A 20,446-nucleotide genomic window follows, 5' to 3' on the forward strand; every position below is an offset into this window, starting at 1 on the left:
TGCTCTCCGCACCAAGTCTGTGGTGCGCGTCGCCAGCCCAGTCCGGCCCATCCAAGCTTCCCGCACCAAGCCAGTGGTGTGCGTCGTCAGTCCGGCACGGCCCGTGCCTGCTCTCCGCACCAAGTCTATGGTGCGTTTCGTCAGCCCTGTCTGGCCCGTTCCTGCTCTCCGCACCAAGTCTGTGGTGCGCGTCGCCAGCCCAGTCCGGCCCATCCAAGCTCCCCGCACCAGGTCAGTGGTGCGCGTCGTCAGCCCGGTCCGGCTCATTCCTGCTCCCCGCACCAAGTCAGGGGTGCGCTTCGTCAGCCCGGTCCGGCCCGTTCCTCCTCCACGCATCAAGCCAGGGGTGTGCGTCGTCAGTCCAGCACAACCCGTGCCTGGGTCATGTCCGGAGCCGGATCCGCCGCCGAGGCGGAGTGCCCACCCGGTCCCTCCCCTGTTGTGGTTGTTCTGGGGACTATGTTATGTTGAGCCAGGGTGTGTAAGTCTATGTTTTGTATATCTATGTTGGCCTGAGTGACTCCCAATCAGAGCCAACGAGTGTCAGCTGGTTGTCTCTGATTGGGAGCCATATTTAACTATCGGTCTTTTCACTTTGTGTTGTGGTTTCTTGTTCCTTTTGGTTTGTGTGTATCGAAGGACTTCACGTTTCGTTCGTTGTTTTGATCGGGTGATCTGTTTAATAAATAATATGTACGCATTCAACGCTGCGCATTGGTCCTCCTCCTTAAGCGAACGTGACATTCACAAGATCCTTTTGCTGTTGTTCTGGGATTGATTCGCACCAAAGTACGTTCATCTCTAGGAGACAGCGGTATGACGGCTGCGTGGTCCCATGGTGTTTATACTTGTGTACTATTGTTTGTACAGATGAACGTGGTACCTTCAGGCGTTTGGAAATTGCTCCCAAGGATCAACCAGACTTGTGGAGGTCTACAAATACATTTCTGAGGTCTTGGCTGATTTCTTTTGATTTTCCCATGATGTCAAGCAAAGAGGCACTGAGTTCGAAGGTAGGCCTTGAAATACATCCACAGGTACACCTCCAATTGACTCAAATTATGACAATTAGCCTATCAGAAGCTTCTAAAGCCATGACATCATTTTCTGGAATTTTCCAAGCTGTTTAAATGCACGGTCAACTTAGTGTATGTAAACTTCTGACCCACTGGAATTGTGATACAGTGAATTATAAGTGAAATAATCTGTCTGTAAACAATTGTTGGAAAAATTACTTGTGTTATGCACAAAGTAGATATCCTAACCAACTTGCCAAAACTATAGTTTGCACTTGAATCACTGTGAATGGCTAGACCTGCTACGCGGCTGTAAAATGGACCCTTATACCACCATCGGCTAGTGGGCTTTTGCACAGAGTGGGCTTCATTTATGGCGGGACGGTGGTCAGGCCTCCGCACTCTAGTTATGAATTTGTCTCCCTCTGCCATATGGACGCATTGTATGATACACCGAGAGAAAAAGAGCTGAATGCAGAACTCGGAGATATACTGCAGCAGGTAACTTCGATTGTAAACTATATCAAACCACATCCACTGTGTGCACGCCTGTTTGCAAAACTGTGTGGAGATATGGGATCAGAGCATGACAATTTGCTATTTCACACCGAGGCTCAGTTGTTATCGAGGGGGAGAGTGTTGGAAAGATTTTTCGAATTGAGAGAGGAACTGTTGTCATTCGCAATGGATGTAAAACATTTTTTTTATCAGACATACTTGGGAAACTGAACGAACTGAACGCAAACATGCAGGGGAAATACAAAAACATTATACAGATGAGTGACCAAATCAGTGGATTCCGAAGAAAGAGTGTCCCACATGAGTGATGACTGCTCACCTCCAACGCTTGGAAGAGCACTTTGGGACCTACTTCCAAGACTTGGACATGACAAAGTTTGATTGTGATGCTGGCTCAGTTGACAAGCCGGCAAGTGAAATTGAACAGCTGATCGAGCTGTCATGTGACCGAATGCTGCAGACAACGCATTCACGGGTCACTACGGAGGAGTTTGTGTTCCTGACTCGAAGGGAATACACTGCCGTCTCCTTCCAAGCATTATTACTCATGGTGCCAGCTCAGACTGTGTGAAGCTGGATTCAGTGTTCTCATTTGCATTAAAAGCAAATATCGATCCAGGTTGGATGTGACAGCAGAGATGAGGTGCGCACTGTTGACCACGTCCCCTGACTTTGAGTATCTCCGAAACGACATGCATCAAGCACACCCGTCTCATTAGTGGTGGTGAGATAAGAGACAATCAGACATTATGTCAGACTAATTTGCAATTGACTGGCATAGCCCCACATTAAAAGTATGTGATGGTGAGTTGAGAAGACAATCAGAAATACTGTCAGAATGTTTTGCAATTGACTGGCATAGCCCAAAATACAAAATGTAACATTGGCTGTTAATTACATAATTATTTTCACATGGTTGGGACTGTGAGGATTTTCAGATATCAAAATGGGGTCGCGGGGAAACATTTTTGGGAACCCCTGGTCTAGGGAGTGTGCATAGAGCCAGTGCAAGGGAGTCAGTGCAAAACAATTAAGATAAATAAATACATAATAAAGCGGGGCAATGTAAATTGTCAGGTAGCCATTTGAGCAAATGTTCAGCAGTCTTATGGCTTGGGGGTAGAAGCTGTTCAGGTGCCTTTTGGTCCCAGACTTGGCACTCCGGCACTGCTTGCCGTACGGTAGCAGAGAGAACAGTCTATGACTTGGGTGGCTGGAGTCTTTGACAATTTTTAGGGCCTTCCTCTGACATCGCCTGGTATAGAGGTCCTGGATGGCAGGGAGTTCGACCCCAGTGATGTACTGGGCCGTACACACTACCCTCTGTAGCGCCTTGCGGTCGGATGCCGAGTAGTTGCCATACCAAGCGGTGATGCAGCCAGTCAAGATGCTCTCAATGGTGCAGCTGTAGAACGTTTTGAGGATCTGAGGGCCCATGCCAAGTCTTTTCAGTCTCCTGAGGGGGAAGAGGCGTTGTTGTGCCCTCTACACGACTGTGTTGGTGTGTTTGGACCATGATAGGTCCTTAGTGATGTGGATACCGAGGAACTTGAAGCTCTCGACCCGCTCCACTACAGCCCCGTCGATGTGGATGGGGGCGTGCTCGGCCCTCCATTTCCTGTAGTCCACATTAGCTCCTTTGTCTTGTCCACACTGCCAGGTTTCTGACCTTCTCACTATAGGCTGTCTCATCAGGCCTACCACCGTCGCGTCGTCGGAAAACTTAAAGATGGTGTTGGAGTCATGGGTGAACAGGGAGTACAGGAGGGGACTGAGCACGCACCCCTGAGGGGCCCCCGTGTTGGGGGTCAGCGTGGCGGATGTGTTGTTGCCTACACTCACCACCTGAGGGCGTCCCATCAGGAAATCCAGGATGCAGTTGCAGAGGGAGGTGTTCACTCCCAGGGTCCTTAGCTAAGTGATGAGCTTGGAGGGCACTATGATGTTGAACGCTGAGCTGTAGTCAATTAACAGCATTCTCACATAGGTGTTCCTTTTTCCAGGTGAGAAAGGGCAGTGTGGAGTGCAAAGAGATTGCACCATCTGTGGATCTGTTTGGGCAGTATGCGAATTGGAGTGGGTCCAGGGTTTTCTGGGGTGATTGTGTTGATGTGAGCCATAACCAGCCTTTCAAAGCATTTCATGGATACAGATGTGAGTGCTACGGGGCGGTAGTCATTTAGACGGGTTACCTTGGTGTTCTTAGGTGGTTTGCTTGAAACATGTAGGTATTACTGACTGGATCAGAGAGAGGTTGAAAATGTCAGTGAAGTCACTTGCCAGCTGGTCAGCGCATGCTCTGAGTATGCGTCCTGGTAATCCGCCTGGCCCTGCGGACTTGTGAATGTTAACCTTTTTAGAGGTCTTACATCAGCTATGGAGTGTGATCATACAATCGTCCGGAACAGCTGGTGCTCTCACGCATGGTTCAGTGTTGCTTACCTCGAAGCGAGCATAGAAGGCATTTAGCTTGTTTGGGAAGATCGCGTTAATGGGCAGCTCTTGGCTGGGTTTCCCTTTGTAATCCATGATAGTTTGCAAGCCCTGCCACATCTGAAGAGCGTCAGAGTCGGTGTAGTAGGATTCGATCTTAGTCCTGTATTGCCTGTTTGATGGTTCGTCGGAGTGCGTAGCAGGATTTCTTATGAGTGTCCGGATTATGTCCTGCTCCTTGAAAGCGGCAGCTCTAGCCTTTAGCTCATTGCGGATGTTGCCTGTAATCCATGGCTTCTGGTTGGGATATGTACGTATGGTCACTGTGGGGACAACGTCGTCGATGCACTTATTAATGAAGCCGGTGACTGATGTGGTGAACTCCTCAATGCCATCGGATGAATCCCTGAACATATTCCAGTCTGCGATAGCGGAACAGTTCTGTAGTTTAGCGTCCACTTCATTGGACCACGTCCATATTGAGCACGTCACTGGTACTTCCTGTTTGAGTTTTTGCTTGTAAGCAGGAATCAGGAGGATAGAGTTATGGTTAGATTTGCCAAATGGAGGGCGGGGGAGAGCTTTGTATGCGTGTGTGGAGTAAAGGTGATCTAGAGTTTTTATCCCTCTAGTTGCACAGGTGACATGCTGGTAGAAATGAGGAGCGCCGCCTCTGGATGAGCATTTTCTTGTTTACTTATTGCCCTATACAGCTCGTTGAGTGTGGTCTTAGTGCCAGCATCGATTTGTGGTAGTGAATAGACAGCTACAAAAAATACGGATGAAAACTCTCTTGGTAAATAGTAAATAGACATGGTATCAAGAACAAGATGAAACGAGCTGAAACGAGCCACTTACGATTCCCCAGATGGCAGTTTCTTGTCATTCTTGCTAGCAATCAGGCCATCCAGAATCACAACAACACGCTGGCTTCTACCCCATGGAAGCGCGCACATCGTTTTCGTGACGTTGTCAGCTAACCCATCCATAACTCACTAGAACACATAGAATCTCACTGGGTGAAAATAAAGAAATCCTTACTTGACATCTATTTGCGAATCTTGAAATTCCTGACTAATTCCCCATTGATACCTACAGTATACATGATTTGCATGCGGGTGGGATTCGGGGCATAGTACCAACTGGGATTCGGGCCATAGTACATATGAGCGAGAGATTGTAGGATCCTTGGGTCCTCTTCCTGTTGATAATGTGATGATGTATTTCCGGTTTCCTGTCCGTCTGTGCCAGTGTGACCACTACAGAAGAGGCATCGTCTCAGGGTCGTCCTGCAAGGCCCTATGTGAGAAAAGGACTCTGACCCTGCAGCGATGCATGTCCACCTCCTCCACACACCAGGTAGGTAACACACACACACATCAGGTAATACACGCACACAGCCAACCAGCTGCCAACCACACTTCACAAGTTACAACCACCTTACACAGGCTAATCTTGCTCGCCAGACTTGACAGCTGGTGTAAAGGTAGCCAGAGTATATGCAATACACGTAGACACACGTCTGGCTCTGCGAGATTACACACGCACGCACACCACTTGACAAAACCACACACTACCTACTCTACCTAATGGCTGTGTGTGTATCTGTGTTTGTAGGTGTACAGTGGTGTGTGGAAGGAGAGGCCTGTGGTCATTAAGTGTGGTCTGGAGGAGCCTCTGAAGGGAGACGGTGCTCCTGACTCTATACTGAGACAGGAAATGACCCTGTTTGACAAGCCCACCCGAGGGACCTCCATGGACGAGTTCAGAGAGATGCTGCACAGCTTCCTGAAGGTCTGGCTGCTCATTTCACTTCCTCTCAGTTAGATTAGATAGAATAACTTTCCACAAGGGAACTGGTGTTTTTTTGTTATGTCAGGCAATACAGGCAGCATTACAGACAGGCACATTCGAATACAATACAATCACACATAAGAATATGTTACTTACTTGTAGTATTATGAGAAATTTAACAGATTTAAAAAATGTACTGTAATTTACACAATGTTTCTCACATTCATTTCTATAATAGAAAGTGAGGTGAGGACCATTATTGGAAATAAATTTGACCTTGTGGCAGAGGAAAATTAGGGCATCTTGATACAGTATATTTAGTCGGAAGCTAACATAACATGGTAACTGATAATCACTGTGAAGCTGAGTCTATCTGAGGGACGGTTCCTCTGTAGACAGGCTTCATGTAGTTTGTGCTGGGAAGGAACAAAGGCAGGGCAGAGTGACCTTATTACTAGTGTGTGCTGTCAGAGTGCTGCTGGCTCCCCAGAGAGAGAGCGAGGGAAAGAAGACTGAGAGAGAGGGGGGTGAGAGAGAAAGAAGAGGGGGTAGAGAGTGTGCGATGGAAGGAGGCAGTAGACGTAGGGGGAGAATCTCAATTGCATACTCCTTGCATCCTCTCTCCTCGCCTCCTTCTCAAACCCCATTGGAGGAGAAGGTCAGAGGGGAGGGACCTCTGGCTTTCTCATCCAATGGGTTTTGAGGAGGCAGCGAGGAAAGAGGACGCGAGGAGGATGCAATTGAGATTCTCCCAGGTTGTGTGTGATGGTAGGGGGAAGTGAGAGAGAGAGAGCAGGAAGCTAGGAGTTAAAGCCCTGTGCCAAATATAGCGCAATACAAGGTGCTGAAATAGCAGACATCTTCAGCACAATGGCTCCACTCAACTGTGAGATTGAATTATATTAGTGTCGCCCCCCTGCCAATTATCTAATGGAAGCTACATGGAAGAAATCTAGCACATTTCAATCATGCCACACAGTCTTGTTTTTATTATAATGTGTATGACTATCTGAACTGAAAAGTGACCTGTTGTTGCTTAGTTTTTCTCTTTACATAGCATGATATACACTGAGTGTATAAAACATTAGGAATACCTGCTCTTTCTATGACAGACTGACCAGGTGAAAGCTATGATCCCTTATTGATGTCACTTGTTAAATCCACTTCAGTCAGTGTAGATAAAGGGGAGGAGACAGGTTAAAGGATTTTTAAGCCTTGAGACAATTGAGACATGGAGTGTATATGTGTGTCATTCAGAGAGTGAATGGGAAAGACAAAAAATATTTAAGTGCCTTTAACTGGGTATGGTAGTAGGTGCCAGGCGCACCGGTTTGTGTCAAGAACTGTAACGCTGCTGGGTTTTCCACGCTCAACAGTTTCCTGTGTGTATCAAGAATGGTCCACTACCCAAAGGACATCCAGCCAACATTACACAACTGTGGGAAGCATTGGAGTCAACATAGGCCAGCATCCTTGTGTAATGCTTTCGACACCTTGTAGAGTCCATGCCCCGATGAATTGAGGCTATTCCTAATGTTTTGTACACTCTGTGTATATTTCAACTTGTTTTCTAGTCTTAGCTGGCTGATACTTACCCCCTTGCTTAGTTGACGGAAAGTGTAACATTAGCTATGCAAGGTTTGAACATCACTGTGACCTGTAAACATTTCCTCACTTCATATTTTCTTCTCTCCATCCTCCCTGCAGTCTAACCTAGGGGAGCAGCCCTCTCTCACCACCTTGGTAGGGCGTGTCATGACCCTGGCTGACATCAACAAGGACGGCAAGGTGTCTCTGGCCGAGGCCAAGTCTGTGTGGGCTCTTCTCCAGATTAACGAGTTCTTGCTGATGGTGGCTCTGCAGGAGAAGGAGCATACCCCTAAACTGCTGGGCTTCTGCGGGGACCTGTACGTGACTGAGCGCGTGAGCCACAGGTGAGGACCACTTTGGAATCAGAAAGCTTTATTACAATGCAACACATATTGTTTGGATTTTCTCTTGGCTTTGTAGCTTCATCAACCAGTCCAATCATGTGTTTTAATGTATGCTTTCAAGTGATATCCTCTGGGATCAAATGCACATCTTGTTTATATAGACCCATTTCCCGGCCGCATCATCAAAAGTTGCACTCGCAGTTTCTAATCAGAAAGGGTGGATACAGAATCCTCTGACTTCAAATGCAGCTCATGCAAGTTAAACACGTAATCAGATGGTTATTGTCTACATACATCCCCGATGTCATTGGAGGTTTGAATACCTAGCAAGTTAGCAAGCCAGCGAGGCAAGGTACAATATCACAAATAGCGCTAGATAAAGCCAGAAGAATAATATACCTGTTGAACATAGCCATCAGTCTTGCGTGTTTTCTTGGTCATCACTAACTCACTGCTAAGTTTATCAAGGGCCCGACATCAGTTAGCTATACTGCTACAGAGCTTCTTTGGTGTGAGGATGCGCATGCATCACTCGAACTTGACATTTGCTTGTAAACAAAATATGTCTCTCTCTATATACACTGCTCAAAAAAATAAAGGGAACACTAAAATAACACATCCTAGATCTGAATGAATGAAATAATCTTATTAAATACTTTTTTCTTTACATAGTTGAATGTGCTGACAACAAAATCACACAAAAATTATCAATGGAAATCAAATGTATCAACCCATGGAGGTCTGGATTTGGAGTCACCCTCAAAATTAAAGTGGAAAACCACACTACAGGCTGATCCAACTTTGATGTAATGTCCTTAAAACAAGTCAAAATGAGGCTCAGTAGTGTGTGTGGCCTCCACGTGCCTGTATGACCTCCCTACAACGCCTGGGTATGCTCCTGATGAGGTGGCGGATGGTCTCCTGAGGGATCTCCTCCCAGACCTGGACTAAAGCATGGAGTGAGACATGATGTCCCAGATGTGCTCAATTGGATTCAGGTCTGGGGAACGGGCAGGCCAGTCCATAGCATCAATGCCTTCCTCTTGCAGGAACTGCTGACACACTCTAGCCACATGAGGTCTAGCATTGTCTTGCATTAGGAGGAACCCAGGGCCAACCGCACCAGCATATGGTCTCACAAGGGGTCTGAGGATCTCATCTCGGTACCTAATGGCAATCAGGCTACCTCTGGCGAGCACATGGAGGGCTGTGCGGCCCCCCAAAGAAATGCCACCCCACACCATGACTGACCCACCGCCAAACCGGTCATGCTGGAGGATGTTGTAGGCAGCAGAACGTTCTCCACGGCGTCTCCAGACTCTGTCACGTCTGTCACGTGCTCAGTGTGAACCTGCTTTCATCTGTGAAGAGCACAGGGCGCCAGTGGCGAATTTGCCAATCTTGGTGTTCTCTGGCAAATGCCAAACGTCCTGCACGGTGTTGGGCTGTAAGCACAACCCCCACCTGTGGACGTCGGGCCCTCATACCACCCTCATGGAGTCTGTTTCTGACCGTTTGAGCAGACACATGCACATTTGTGGCCTGCTGGAGGTCATTTTGCAGGGCTCTGGCAGTGCTCCTCCTGCTCCTCCTTGCACAAAGGCGGAGGTCGCAGTCCTGCTGCTGGGTTGTTGCCCTCCTACGGCCTCCTCCACGTCTCCTGATGTACTGGCCTGTCTCCTAGTAGTGCCTCCATGCTCTGGACACTACGCTGACAGACACAGCAAACCTTCTTGCCACAGCTCGCATTGATGTGCCATCCTGGATGAGCTGCACTACCTGAGCCACTTGTGTGGGTTGTAGACTCCGTCTCATGCTATCACTAGAGTGAAAGCACCGCCAGCATTCAAAAGTGACCAAAACATCAGCCAGGAAGCATAGGAACTGAGAAGTGGTCTGTGGTCACCACCTGCAAAACCAGTCCTTTATTGGGGGTGTCTTGCTAATTGCCTATAATTTCCACCTGTTGTCTATTCCATTTGCACAACAGCATGTGAAATTTATTGTCAATCAGTGTTGCTTCCTAAGTGGACAGTTTGATTTCACAGAAGTGTGATTGACTTGGAGTTACATTGTGTTGTTTAAGTGTTCCCTTTATTTTTTTGAGCAGTGTATATATACAGTGAGCACCATAATTCATTGGACAGTGACCATTTTTTTGTTATTTTGGTTCTGTACTCTAGCACGTTGAGTTTGAAAGGATACAATGACAATGAGGGTGAAGTGCAGACTGTCAGCTTTAATTTGAGGGTATTTTCATACATATTGGATGAACCGTTTAGAAATGACAGCACCTTTTGTACATGGTCCCCCCCATTTTAAGGTACTACAAGTATTTGTTAAATTGGCTTCACAGATGTGTGTCGTTAGGCAGGTGTATTCATTTGTGTCGTTAGTGAATGCAGGAGAGCTGTTGATGAATAGTATTGATTCTAGACTTTGCTATTGCCTTTGGAGGTTGTTGTTGGGGTGTGACATCATGAGGAAGACAGCAGTGTCGATGCAAATTAAGCTGGCCGTCATAAGGCTCAGAAATGAAAATCAATTAATCAGGAACATTGCAAAAACCCTGGCCCTGCCCAAGTCAACAGTTTGGTTCATAATTAACAAGAAAAAAAACAACCGGTGAACTCAATTATGTCAAAAGACCCGGTAGACCGAGGAAGACCACTGTAGTGGATGACCGGAGAATACTCTCTATGGTGAAGAAAACCCCCCTGACAACAGCCCAACAGATCAAAAACACTCTCCTGGATGCAGGTGTAGATGTGTCAAAGTCTACCATACATAGAAGACTACACCAGCAGGACTACAGAGGGTACACTACAAGATGCAAACCACTGATAAGCCTGAAGAACAGAAAGGCGAGTTTACAGTTTGCTAAAAAGCACCTAAAAGAGCCCCAAGAGGAAAGAAGTACCAGCGTGATGGAAAGAAATGCCCATGATCCAAAGCATACCACCTCATCCGTGAAACATGGTTAACACGGCAGGTAGCTTAGTGGTTAAGAGCGTTGTGCCAGTAACCGAAAGGTCGCTGGTTCTAATCCCCAAGCCGACTAGGTGAAAAGTCTGTCGATGTGCCCTTGAGCAAGGCACTTAACCCTAATTGCTCCTGTAAGTCGCTCTGGAAAAGAGCGTCTGCTAAATTACTAAAATGTAAATGTAAAATGTGTTATGGCTTGGGCCTGTATGGCTGCCAGTGGAACAGGCTCACTTGTCTTCATCGATGATGTAACTGCAGACAGAAGTAGAACAATGAATTCTGAAGTCTACAGAAATATTTTATCTGCTCAGATAAAACCAAATGCCTCCAAACTCATTGGACGGTACTTCATCATGCAACAAGACAATGACCCTAAACATACTGCTAGAGCAACGAAGGGGTTTTTGATGGCCAAAAAGTGGAAAATCCTTGACTGGCCGAGTCAGATCTGAATCCAATTGAACATGCATTTTACTTGCTGAAGTGGAGACTGAAGGCAATAAGTCCCCGAAACAAGCAGGAACTGAAGATGGCTGCAGTACAGGCCTGGCAGAGCATCACCAGGGAATATACGCAGCGTCTGGTGATGTCGATGCATCACAGACTTCAAGCAGTCATTGCATGCAAAGGATATGCGACCAAATATTAACAATGATTACTTTATTCTACATTATGTTAAACTGAAACTGTCCCAATGTTTTTTGATGCCCGAAAAAGGGGGGGGGGGGGGGGGGGGGGGGGGGGGCATGTACAAATGCTTCTATAATTTCTAAACGGTTCATCCGATATGTATGAAAATACCCTCAAATTAAAGCTGACAGTCTGCACTTCACCCTCATTGTCATTGTATAACAAAAAAATGGTCACTGTCCAATGAATTATAGTGCTCACTGTGTATATATATATATATATTTCATTTTTTATTTTTTTATAATACCCAAAATAACATTCAATTCACAGCTCCCTCTACAGGCTGGAGGTACCCAGCTACCTGCAGGCATTAGTCCCGGAGGCCCTAAGCTCCAGCGTGAACCAGTGGCTGGCCCCGGCGTGGCCCCGGAGGGCCCGCATCACCATCGGCCTGCTGGAGTTCATAGAAGAGGTAAAGATAGGATACTGGCCGTGTCTGAATACCCATATAGCGTACTACATACCATGTACTCATCGTCGAAACTATTTAGCACGTACCGTTTAGTAAAAAGTATGCAGTATGCCACGGCCGCAACGCAGTAGCGGCTCCTGACTGGCAGAGTAGGTGGGGCGGGGCCGAGTGCCGGCAGACTTTTCCAAATTCAACAGACATGCATTGCATTAACCAGCCTGATGACAGCTAATTTCCAATTCGATTAATTTCTCTAAACTCTGAATAGAATAGGAATGGAGTTATAGTCGTAATCAGGCTGGTTATAGGCAGACTATCACATTCAACCTATACTGTAGCCCATATAGCCCATCTATCCTATTAAAAAGGACTGAAGACAGAAACAGATCATGTGGTTCCCTTTCAACATATTTATTAGTGAAACCAAAGTGCTGTAACATAAATCAAATCAAATAACCTAGTACACACACCAAAACATTTAATGTTAAAATCAAAAGGCTATTGCACAGAAAAACGTGGACAGTCTGATGTATCGCAAATTCAGAACCGCTGAACAGCAAGATAATAAACTAAAGCACTGATCATTGGGAACAAGATCAGAATGATCTTGAAACATACTGAACAAAAATATAAACACAACATGTAAAGTGTTGCTCCCATGTTTCATGAGCTGAAATTAATGATCCCAGAAATGTTTCATACGCACAAAAAACGTATCTCTAAAATGTGGTGCACAAATTTGTTTACATCCGTTAGTGAGCATTTCTCCTTTGCCAAGATAATCCATCCATCTGACAGGTGTGGCATATCAAGAAGCTGATTAAACGGCATGATCATTACACAGGTGCACCTTGTGCTGGGGACAATTAAAAGGTCACTCTAAAATGTGCAGTTTTGTCACACAACACAATGCCTCAAGTTTTGAAGGAGTGTGCAATTGGCATGCTGACTGCAGGAATTTCCACCAGAGCTGTTGCCAGAGAATTGAATGTTAATTTCTCTACCCTCCAACATCGTTTTAGAGAATTGGCAGTATGTCCAACCGGCCTCACAACCGCAGACCATGTGTATGGTGTCATGTGGGCGAGCGATTTGCTGATGTGAACGTTATGAACAGAGTACCCCATGGTGGCAGTGGGGTTACGGTATGGGCAGACATAAGCTACAGACAACGAACACAATTGCATTTTATCGATGGCAATTTGAATGCACAGAGATACCGTGATGAGATTCTGAGGCCCATTGTCGTGCCATTCATCATCTCATGTTTCAGCATGATAAATCACGGCCCCATGTCGCAAGGATCTGTACACAAGCTGAAAATGTCAATTATTCCATGGCCTGCATACTCACCAGACATGTAACCCATTGAGCATGTTTGGGATGCTCTGGATCGGTGTGTACGACAGCATGTTCCAGTTCCTGCCAATATCCAGCAACTTCGCACAGCCGTTGAAGAGGAGTGGGACAACATTCCACAGGCCACAATCAACAGCCTGATCAACTCTATGTGAAGGAAATGCGTCACGCTGCATGAGGCAAATGGTGGTCACACCAGATACTGACTGGTTTTCTGATCCATCTGTGACCAACAGATGCATATCTGTATTCCCAGTCATGTGAAATCCATAGATTAGGGCCATTTCCTTATATGAACTGTAACTAAGTAAAGTCTTTGAAATTGTGTTTTATATTTCTATTCAGTATAAGTAGCCTAGCCTACAAAACTAAAACAATCCATATGTTCAAATCAAAAGGTCTGATTAACATGACATCAATAAGGCAGCCACATCCCGAGTCCCCGGTGCCAACACATTCAGAAGTCAAAAGATGATTTAGCATTTAGCTTAAAAGCTATGACTAAGGCCAAGAGAACAAGAAACACTTTTAATGAGAAAACAGAAATCCACTTTGGGTAAAACAAGACTTGTTTTCAAAGATGTAGCCTTCGATGCAATACTTGTGATCATTTTAAGCAGAACAAAAACAACTTCGCCTACATTTGAACACCACCGCAGAAGCTTCGCTAATATGCATCTTCCCAATTAAGTAGCCCAATTTTGTTGCTTGGCTACATGAAGAGAACTAGCGCCTATCACTCACAGCCCACCTCTTCCAATGCATTGTGTAAAGTGTTCATATAATTTTACTAGATGAAGAGCCGAAATGAGTATACATCCGGGCATTTGAACCATACTCGATTTACAAAAATGCACATACTATAAAGCATTCTATTTTCGCATACAGAGAATGCGTAATGCGCGATTGCGTTGTTTTCTGCTATTCAATGATTTCAATAGCGCATCCCCATATCTAATCGATCAACTGTTGTCATAGCCGAAATGAGTACGACATCCGGCATTTAAAGTATACTCGATTTTTGAAATGTGGCATACTATTAAACTAAGTATTTTCACATACTCAAATGGCCTACTATTTAGGACGCAAGTATTGGTATTCGGACACAGCCACTGTATTATCCCCATGAGGACATTTTGTTTGCGGCTTTGTGCATACATATAACATATAAAGCATTGACAAAGCACAGACAATTACAGGGAATAAATACAATCATTGGGAATAGAGAAAGTTCAGTTCATGTGTGATTCATTGTTAGCTAATATATACACCACAATATCAACAGGTGTTCCACGGGGCTTACGGCAGCTTCCTGATGTGTGACGCCAGCCCGCGCCACATAGGCTACAACTTCAAGTACGACTGCAAGATGGCCGACCTGCGCAGCGTGGCTTCTGAGACGGCGGTCCGCGGGTTCATGCGGGGGCGTCGCTGTGAGACCAACGCTGACTGCACCTTTGGGAGTGACTGCACGGCCACCTGCGATCGGCTGGTGAAGCAGTGTAACACGGAGGTGGTCCAGCCCAACCTGGCCAAGGTGTGTGTGTTGCTACAAGACTACCTGCTGTTCGGGGCGCCCCAGGAACTCCGCACAGACCTGGAGAAGCAGCTCCGTACCTGTGTGACGCTCAGCAGCCTGGCCAGCCAAATGGAGGTGCACCACTCGCTGGTCCTCAACAACCTCAAGACCCTGCTGTGGAAGACCATCTCCAACACACAATACTCCTGAGGACCACAGAGCTACTGCCTTAGTCATTTCTAATGAATACGACCCAGGTCTATGACCCTGGAGTTTCCCCCCCAGGACATACAGATAATTGAAGCCGGTCCAAATTCTACCCTCATTTACCCTAGAGGTACTTGTACTCCCTGAATAGGTGATGACTAAGGAAAATGTTACTTCCCACCACCTTAGATTCTTGAGTCTCTTACAGAATCAGACTATGCCAAAAGCTTGAGTAGAAGACATTTTTGGGGAAACAAAGTTACACCGAATTGAGGTTAGGGATTTAAAATGTACAGGCAGGAAGGTTTCGTTTGATGCAGGACACTGCATAGGCTCTGGGCCTTGCCTGTGTAATGATAATTTTAAACAAATCTAATTTAAAGATAAAATGCAGAAGTGTATTGTCTTAAAGATCAGTTATGTAACAGTACATGAGGGAAACTCTGGTGCATTTGTGTATACAATTCCTGTGTGGAATATGATCCACTCCCAGACAAGTTAGAACAAAGGATTCAGTCTCATGAGAGATCCCTCTGGATCGTTGATGGACCATGCAACCAATCTGTATCGAACAGATCTGGAACAAAGACTGCACTCTAAACAATGGCCATTCTCTACAGACTAAAGAAAATCACTTATGAATTGTTATTGGGGGGGGGAATTGTGTAGTTTGTCCATAAGCATTTCACATTCAAGGCATGTAGGTCACACTGAAACTCAATCCATGTTCTCACCTTAACTTCCATCCATTCCAGCAGACCTGTGACTTCTCACTGGATTGTTAAATTATTGATTCAATAACGCACATTCAAGCAGTTGCCACATCAATAACATTTTCAATTTAGTTGTAAAAAAAATAATTGTAGTTTCATTGTAATAGTGAAGGACATTCCATGTTTGTGCATCTGAAGAGAAACGCTTAAGAAAATTCAACCAACCAGTGAGATCAGCTCGACTTTATTTGAATTATCTTGAAAGTGATACAAAGTAGGCATTTTTATTGAAAACCAATATAGGGTACATGGTGAAATTTGCTCAAAGACTAATAAAACATACAAAAATGTATGCACGCATGACTAGGTCGCTTTGGATAAAAGAGTCTGCTAAATGGCATATTATTATAGGTCACTATGGTACAGAGTCAAAAGGGTTTTAGTGTGATCGCCATTAAATGCAGTTTACATTTTTATAATAAAGTGGCAGCTGCATTCATGTGGAATCAGATGTCGCCTTAGTCTAGGACCGGTAGGAACGGTGACTGAACGATCTGCTTTCTTCTATTAAGGCTCAAGTTTACTGTCACCTTGCATCTTCAAATGAAACGGGCCACAACGTTGATTCATTCTTCAGCACCTCTCCCATCTGTCAATGAATGGCACAAAAAAAAAAAAAAGCCGACCCTTTAAAAACAACCAAGAAAAGTAAAACCTCAGGTTAGAGTGAATAAAAACTAAGTATTGGCCCAATGGCAATTACCAGTCAGTAATCAAATTGGTTTTGGCACAAGATGCACACTGCTGGGGGAGTTTAAAACAGGCACTCAGCCACATGTTCAAAAACTTCCTGTACATTTTACATTACATTTTAGTCATTTAGCAGACGCTCTTATCCAGAGCGACTTAGTTAGTGAATACATTTATTTTTATACTGGCCCCCGTGGGAATCGAACCCACAACCCTGGCGTTGCAAACGCCATGCTCGATCAACTGAGCTACATCCCTGCTGGCCATTACCTCCCCTAGACGACGCTGGGCCAATTGTGCGCCACCCATGAGTCTCCCGGTCGCGGCCGGCTGCGACAGAGCCTGGATTCGAACCAGGATCTCTAGTGGCACAGTTAGCACTGCGACGCAGTGCCTTAGACCACTGCGCCACTCAGGAGTAACCATGTACTATAAGAGAACATTTGTCTGCAGGTCTAGATGAGTCTCCATATGGCCAAATATAGGAGCCATGATCACTCCAAGTACCCACTGTTATGAGTCCTCAGCGTAGACATAGCCCAGTCACTCTCTGCCCCTCATGACACAGGCTCAACACGTACAGTTGGACTGCAACACCTCAAGGGGCAGATTGCTAGGAGTCCAATATACATTTAGCCAGTGGGTAACCGAATGAGGCGAGGACTTACCATGACTCGTGGCTCCATGTCACCCCCACTATGACCAATCAGCACTGCTACACCTCCAGAATATGCTCCATCTGAAAATAACAAAGATGTAACGATTAAGTTTGTAGAGCAACAATGAGACAGCTCAAGGCAACAAAGTCAAGATGTCAAAATGTATATATTAAGTAGTGGGTCCAAGTACATTGCTGCTAGTTCTAGAGCATCAGTTATACTATCAAACGTGTGTGATTAATAGGCTAGACAACCTGCCCTCCTGGTGAGGGTCTGGGTACCTGGGACGGTTCCCTAACCGCTGCGCACTGAACAGGGCAGTCAAGCCATTGTGGGTCAGTTTGTCTGCCCACTCATTGCACGACAGTGGCATTGGAGCCACAAGTACATCTCAAGGGGCAAGAAATACACCACTAGTAACTTTGTTCTGAAAAACAAACCCATTAAACATAGGGGCCTACATGAATTCTCCATTGAAAGAGCTTTAGCCCAGGAGTAGGCTAATCTATACTGTGAAATCAGTCAATTGAACTAAATTAAGCCCTAATCTATAGATTTCACATGACTGGGAATACAGACATGCATCTGCTGAGCACAGATAACTTATTAAAAAAATTAGGGCCATGGATCAGAAAACCAGTCCGTATCTGGTGTGATAGCATTCACAACCCAGCCCTGTGAGCCAGAATGTGTAACCAAGTCTGTGCAGGTCTCAGATAATGTGGTAGAGGTTATCCATCACAAGTTCAGCGTGGTGCATGATTTCTCATCACAGACCTATTACACTTATTTTAAGACTGAAGTTAAAAATGCCACGGTTGTTGCTTACCATTATGTGCACACTGCACAGCATTCTTTCAGGGAGGAAAGGCAGCAATCATTCTGCTACTTTAATATTACATCCGCTATGGACAGGACACCAATCGATCAGCAGTATCCAATTTCTCATTGGCAGCTTCACATCCTAAGGACAACCATAAAGAAAAAACAGGAAGATAGGCATGATATGAACAGTCAGTCACCCATATTACATTTCATATACTGTTGCTGATGTTGGCGCTATGATCACTCCAAGTACCCACTGTTCTGGGTCCTTGGCGTAGACATAGCCCGGTCACTCTCCGCCCCTCATGACACAGGCTCAACACGTAGTCGGACTGCAACACCTCAAGGGGCAGATTGCTAGGAAAACATACATTTAGCAGGTGCATAACCAAATGAGGCAAGGACTTACCATGGCTTGTGGTAGCATGTCATGACCCACTATGACCATTAAGTCAGCACTGCTGCACCTCCAGACTATCCTTCATCTGAAAAGGACAAAAGATGGTAACACTTCAGTTTAAAAAGAGCCACCAGGAAAACAGTCAAGGCAACGAAGCAGTAGTAGTCAAAGTGTACAAATAAGTAGTTAGTCCAAGTAGATTGCGGCTTGTTCGACAGCCCTCAAACTCCGGACATTGAAGCCAGTTCCACAGAGTTTATTATTTCCTCTAATCAAGGACTGATTTAGACCTCAAGACACCAGGTGGGTGAAATTCAGGTAGAACAGAAACCCAGCAGGCTCCAGACCTCGACGGGCAGCGTTTTGTAAACTCTGTCCTCGGGACCCCAAGGGGTGCACGTTTTGGTTTTTGCCCCAACACTACACAGCTGATTCAAATATTATTGGTCAGTTTCGGTCTGCCCACTCAGTGCAACAATGAGTTACATTGCAAGGGGCAAGAACCACCATGAGATACCATAATTAACTTGTCTTCTGAAAAACACAAGCCCATTTAACTGTTAGTAGGGGCCTAAATGGATTCTCCATTGAAATACCTTTAGTCCAAGAGTAGGCTTAACCCATGTCTGGGACACCAGCACAAAGCATTCACAACCAAGCCTTGTAAAGCAGCATTTGTAACCATGTCTGTGCAGGTCTCAGATAATGTGGTAGAGGTTATCCATCACAAGTTCAGCGTGGTGCATGATTTCTCATCACAGACCTATTACGCATTAATTTTAAGACTGGACAGAGTTCAAAATGCCACCCGATGTTGCTTACCGTTATGTGCACAGCATTCTTTCAGGGGGGAAAGGCAGGCCTTACTGCTACTTTCATGTGTCATCCACTTAGGCACCAATAGATCATCGTGGTATCCAATGTTCTTCATTGGACTCTTCACCTCTGAGACACAACTATAAAGAGAAAACAGGACATTAATGAGTGATTCTTTACCCTTAAAGGGCAACTCCGCCACTAACATTCGTCTCCAGCATTAACAGTCCACATGTCAAAACCGTCACATATAGTTACGTTTTACCCTGACATCAAAAGTTAACATTTTAAAGAGTGACTTCCAAAACACTGATATTAGCGGTGACAAGGTGAGCAAGAAAAAAAGCCTCCCGCTTGCTAAAAGCTACTTAGTGGTTTTGAAAATCAACGTTTCACTTTCAATCCAACCGTGATGTCACCAGCATTTAGGACCTTTATCTTTCTTAACCAGAGAAACGCACCGTTTTCGCATATTTAGACTCTGGTTTGGTGCTGGAGATAATGAAGGGGAGGTTGAAAAGTAGAGGAGATTCCGTTTAAAATATTATATACACCTACATAAAGCCACAAATCTGAGTGCCCAGGTGGCCGCAGCCACTAGAAAATACGACACCTTTCGCCCCGCAATCTAATGACCAATGGAAAGGTCACAAACCGAGCCTGCAACGCCTCTTAAATAAAATCAGAATCTTATGAATTTACTATAAGCGTAAAAGTACGCATATCAATCGAGAAATGAGACCTTTACGACGTGAGTGACTGGCAGTCAATGAGTTACTTTTGTTCGCACCAACTTCCAACAGCCATGTCCGACTACACGTATTACTTGAGTCAGCAACACGTTACTACAAATAATTATACGAGACGCTCCCGAAACATCGTTGCCAACCGTATCCCGAAACGGTCTAGGTCGTGCCAGTAGCACGGAACCACGTGTATATGGTTACAACTCAATTTGTAGTCAAAAAGTAATAATATGTTGCTGCACCCGAGACAACAAAAAGTGCTCAATAAAAACTTTTACATTCATGTTTGGGTGTATTACAGTTCTACAATAGGTAGGCCTGAAACTAAAACACGTACATCACCATGTGCTACTTACCATGCCCAGACCGAGAAGAGAAGACAAGAGGACGAAAAACCGGGGAGGTGTCTATTTATAAGGGTCACCTACGGAATCTTTGAAGGACAATTTAAGGCAAGCAAGTATGCGTTTGAGTGGTTTCATTCAGTCCCATACAGGTCCACTATCTAGGTTTCCATCCAATTGGCGGCAGATTTTCATGCGAATACTCCAGAATACGCATAAAGAAAATATGCGCCTTTTCCCCACCAAATTTACTTTTTGCGGATAAAACTCAGTGCGTGATGAAGTAGTGTACACAAAATGTACTTTTTCGCTTAAGTTTTCATAT

The 20,446-nt window shown here is 45.2% G+C and overlaps 1 protein-coding gene and 1 long non-coding RNA gene across 4 annotated transcripts in view; one reads left to right on the top strand and one right to left on the bottom strand.

The window, feature by feature from the left end:
- Window positions 1–15,725, top strand: part of dipk1b (divergent protein kinase domain 1B) — a gene marked incomplete at its 5' end in the record, with an annotated part of 39,328 nt that extends 23,603 nt beyond the window's left edge. For both annotated transcript variants that reach the window (XM_084140426.1, XM_084140427.1), the window contains 5 exons: window positions 5,220–5,327; window positions 5,586–5,762; window positions 7,470–7,696; window positions 11,642–11,783; window positions 14,428–15,725. In XM_084140426.1, coding sequence (XP_083996552.1) covers window positions 5,220–5,327; window positions 5,586–5,762; window positions 7,470–7,696; window positions 11,642–11,783; window positions 14,428–14,871 — 1,098 coding nt within the window. In that variant the 3' untranslated portion in view covers window positions 14,872–15,725. The remainder of the gene's footprint in view (window positions 1–5,219; window positions 5,328–5,585; window positions 5,763–7,469; window positions 7,697–11,641; window positions 11,784–14,427) is intronic.
- Window positions 15,726–15,809: 84 nt separating this feature from the next.
- On the bottom strand, window positions 15,810–20,163 carry LOC311099696. 2 transcript variants are annotated; one of them, XR_014609752.1, is made up of 6 exons: window positions 20,134–20,163; window positions 19,038–19,171; window positions 18,225–18,300; window positions 17,820–17,954; window positions 17,000–17,070; window positions 15,810–16,230 (listed from the first exon to the last, which is right to left on the bottom strand). It is a non-coding gene; the product is annotated as an uncharacterized lncRNA (long non-coding RNA). The 2 variants fall into 2 exon arrangements; XR_014609753.1 differs by having other exon boundaries at window positions 15,810–16,268.
- Window positions 20,164–20,446: the final 283 nt, after the last annotated feature.

Source organism: Coregonus lavaretus, assembly GCF_964263955.1.
Source record: "Coregonus lavaretus genome assembly, chromosome: 24".
Lineage (NCBI taxonomy): Eukaryota > Metazoa > Chordata > Actinopteri > Salmoniformes > Salmonidae > Coregonus > Coregonus lavaretus.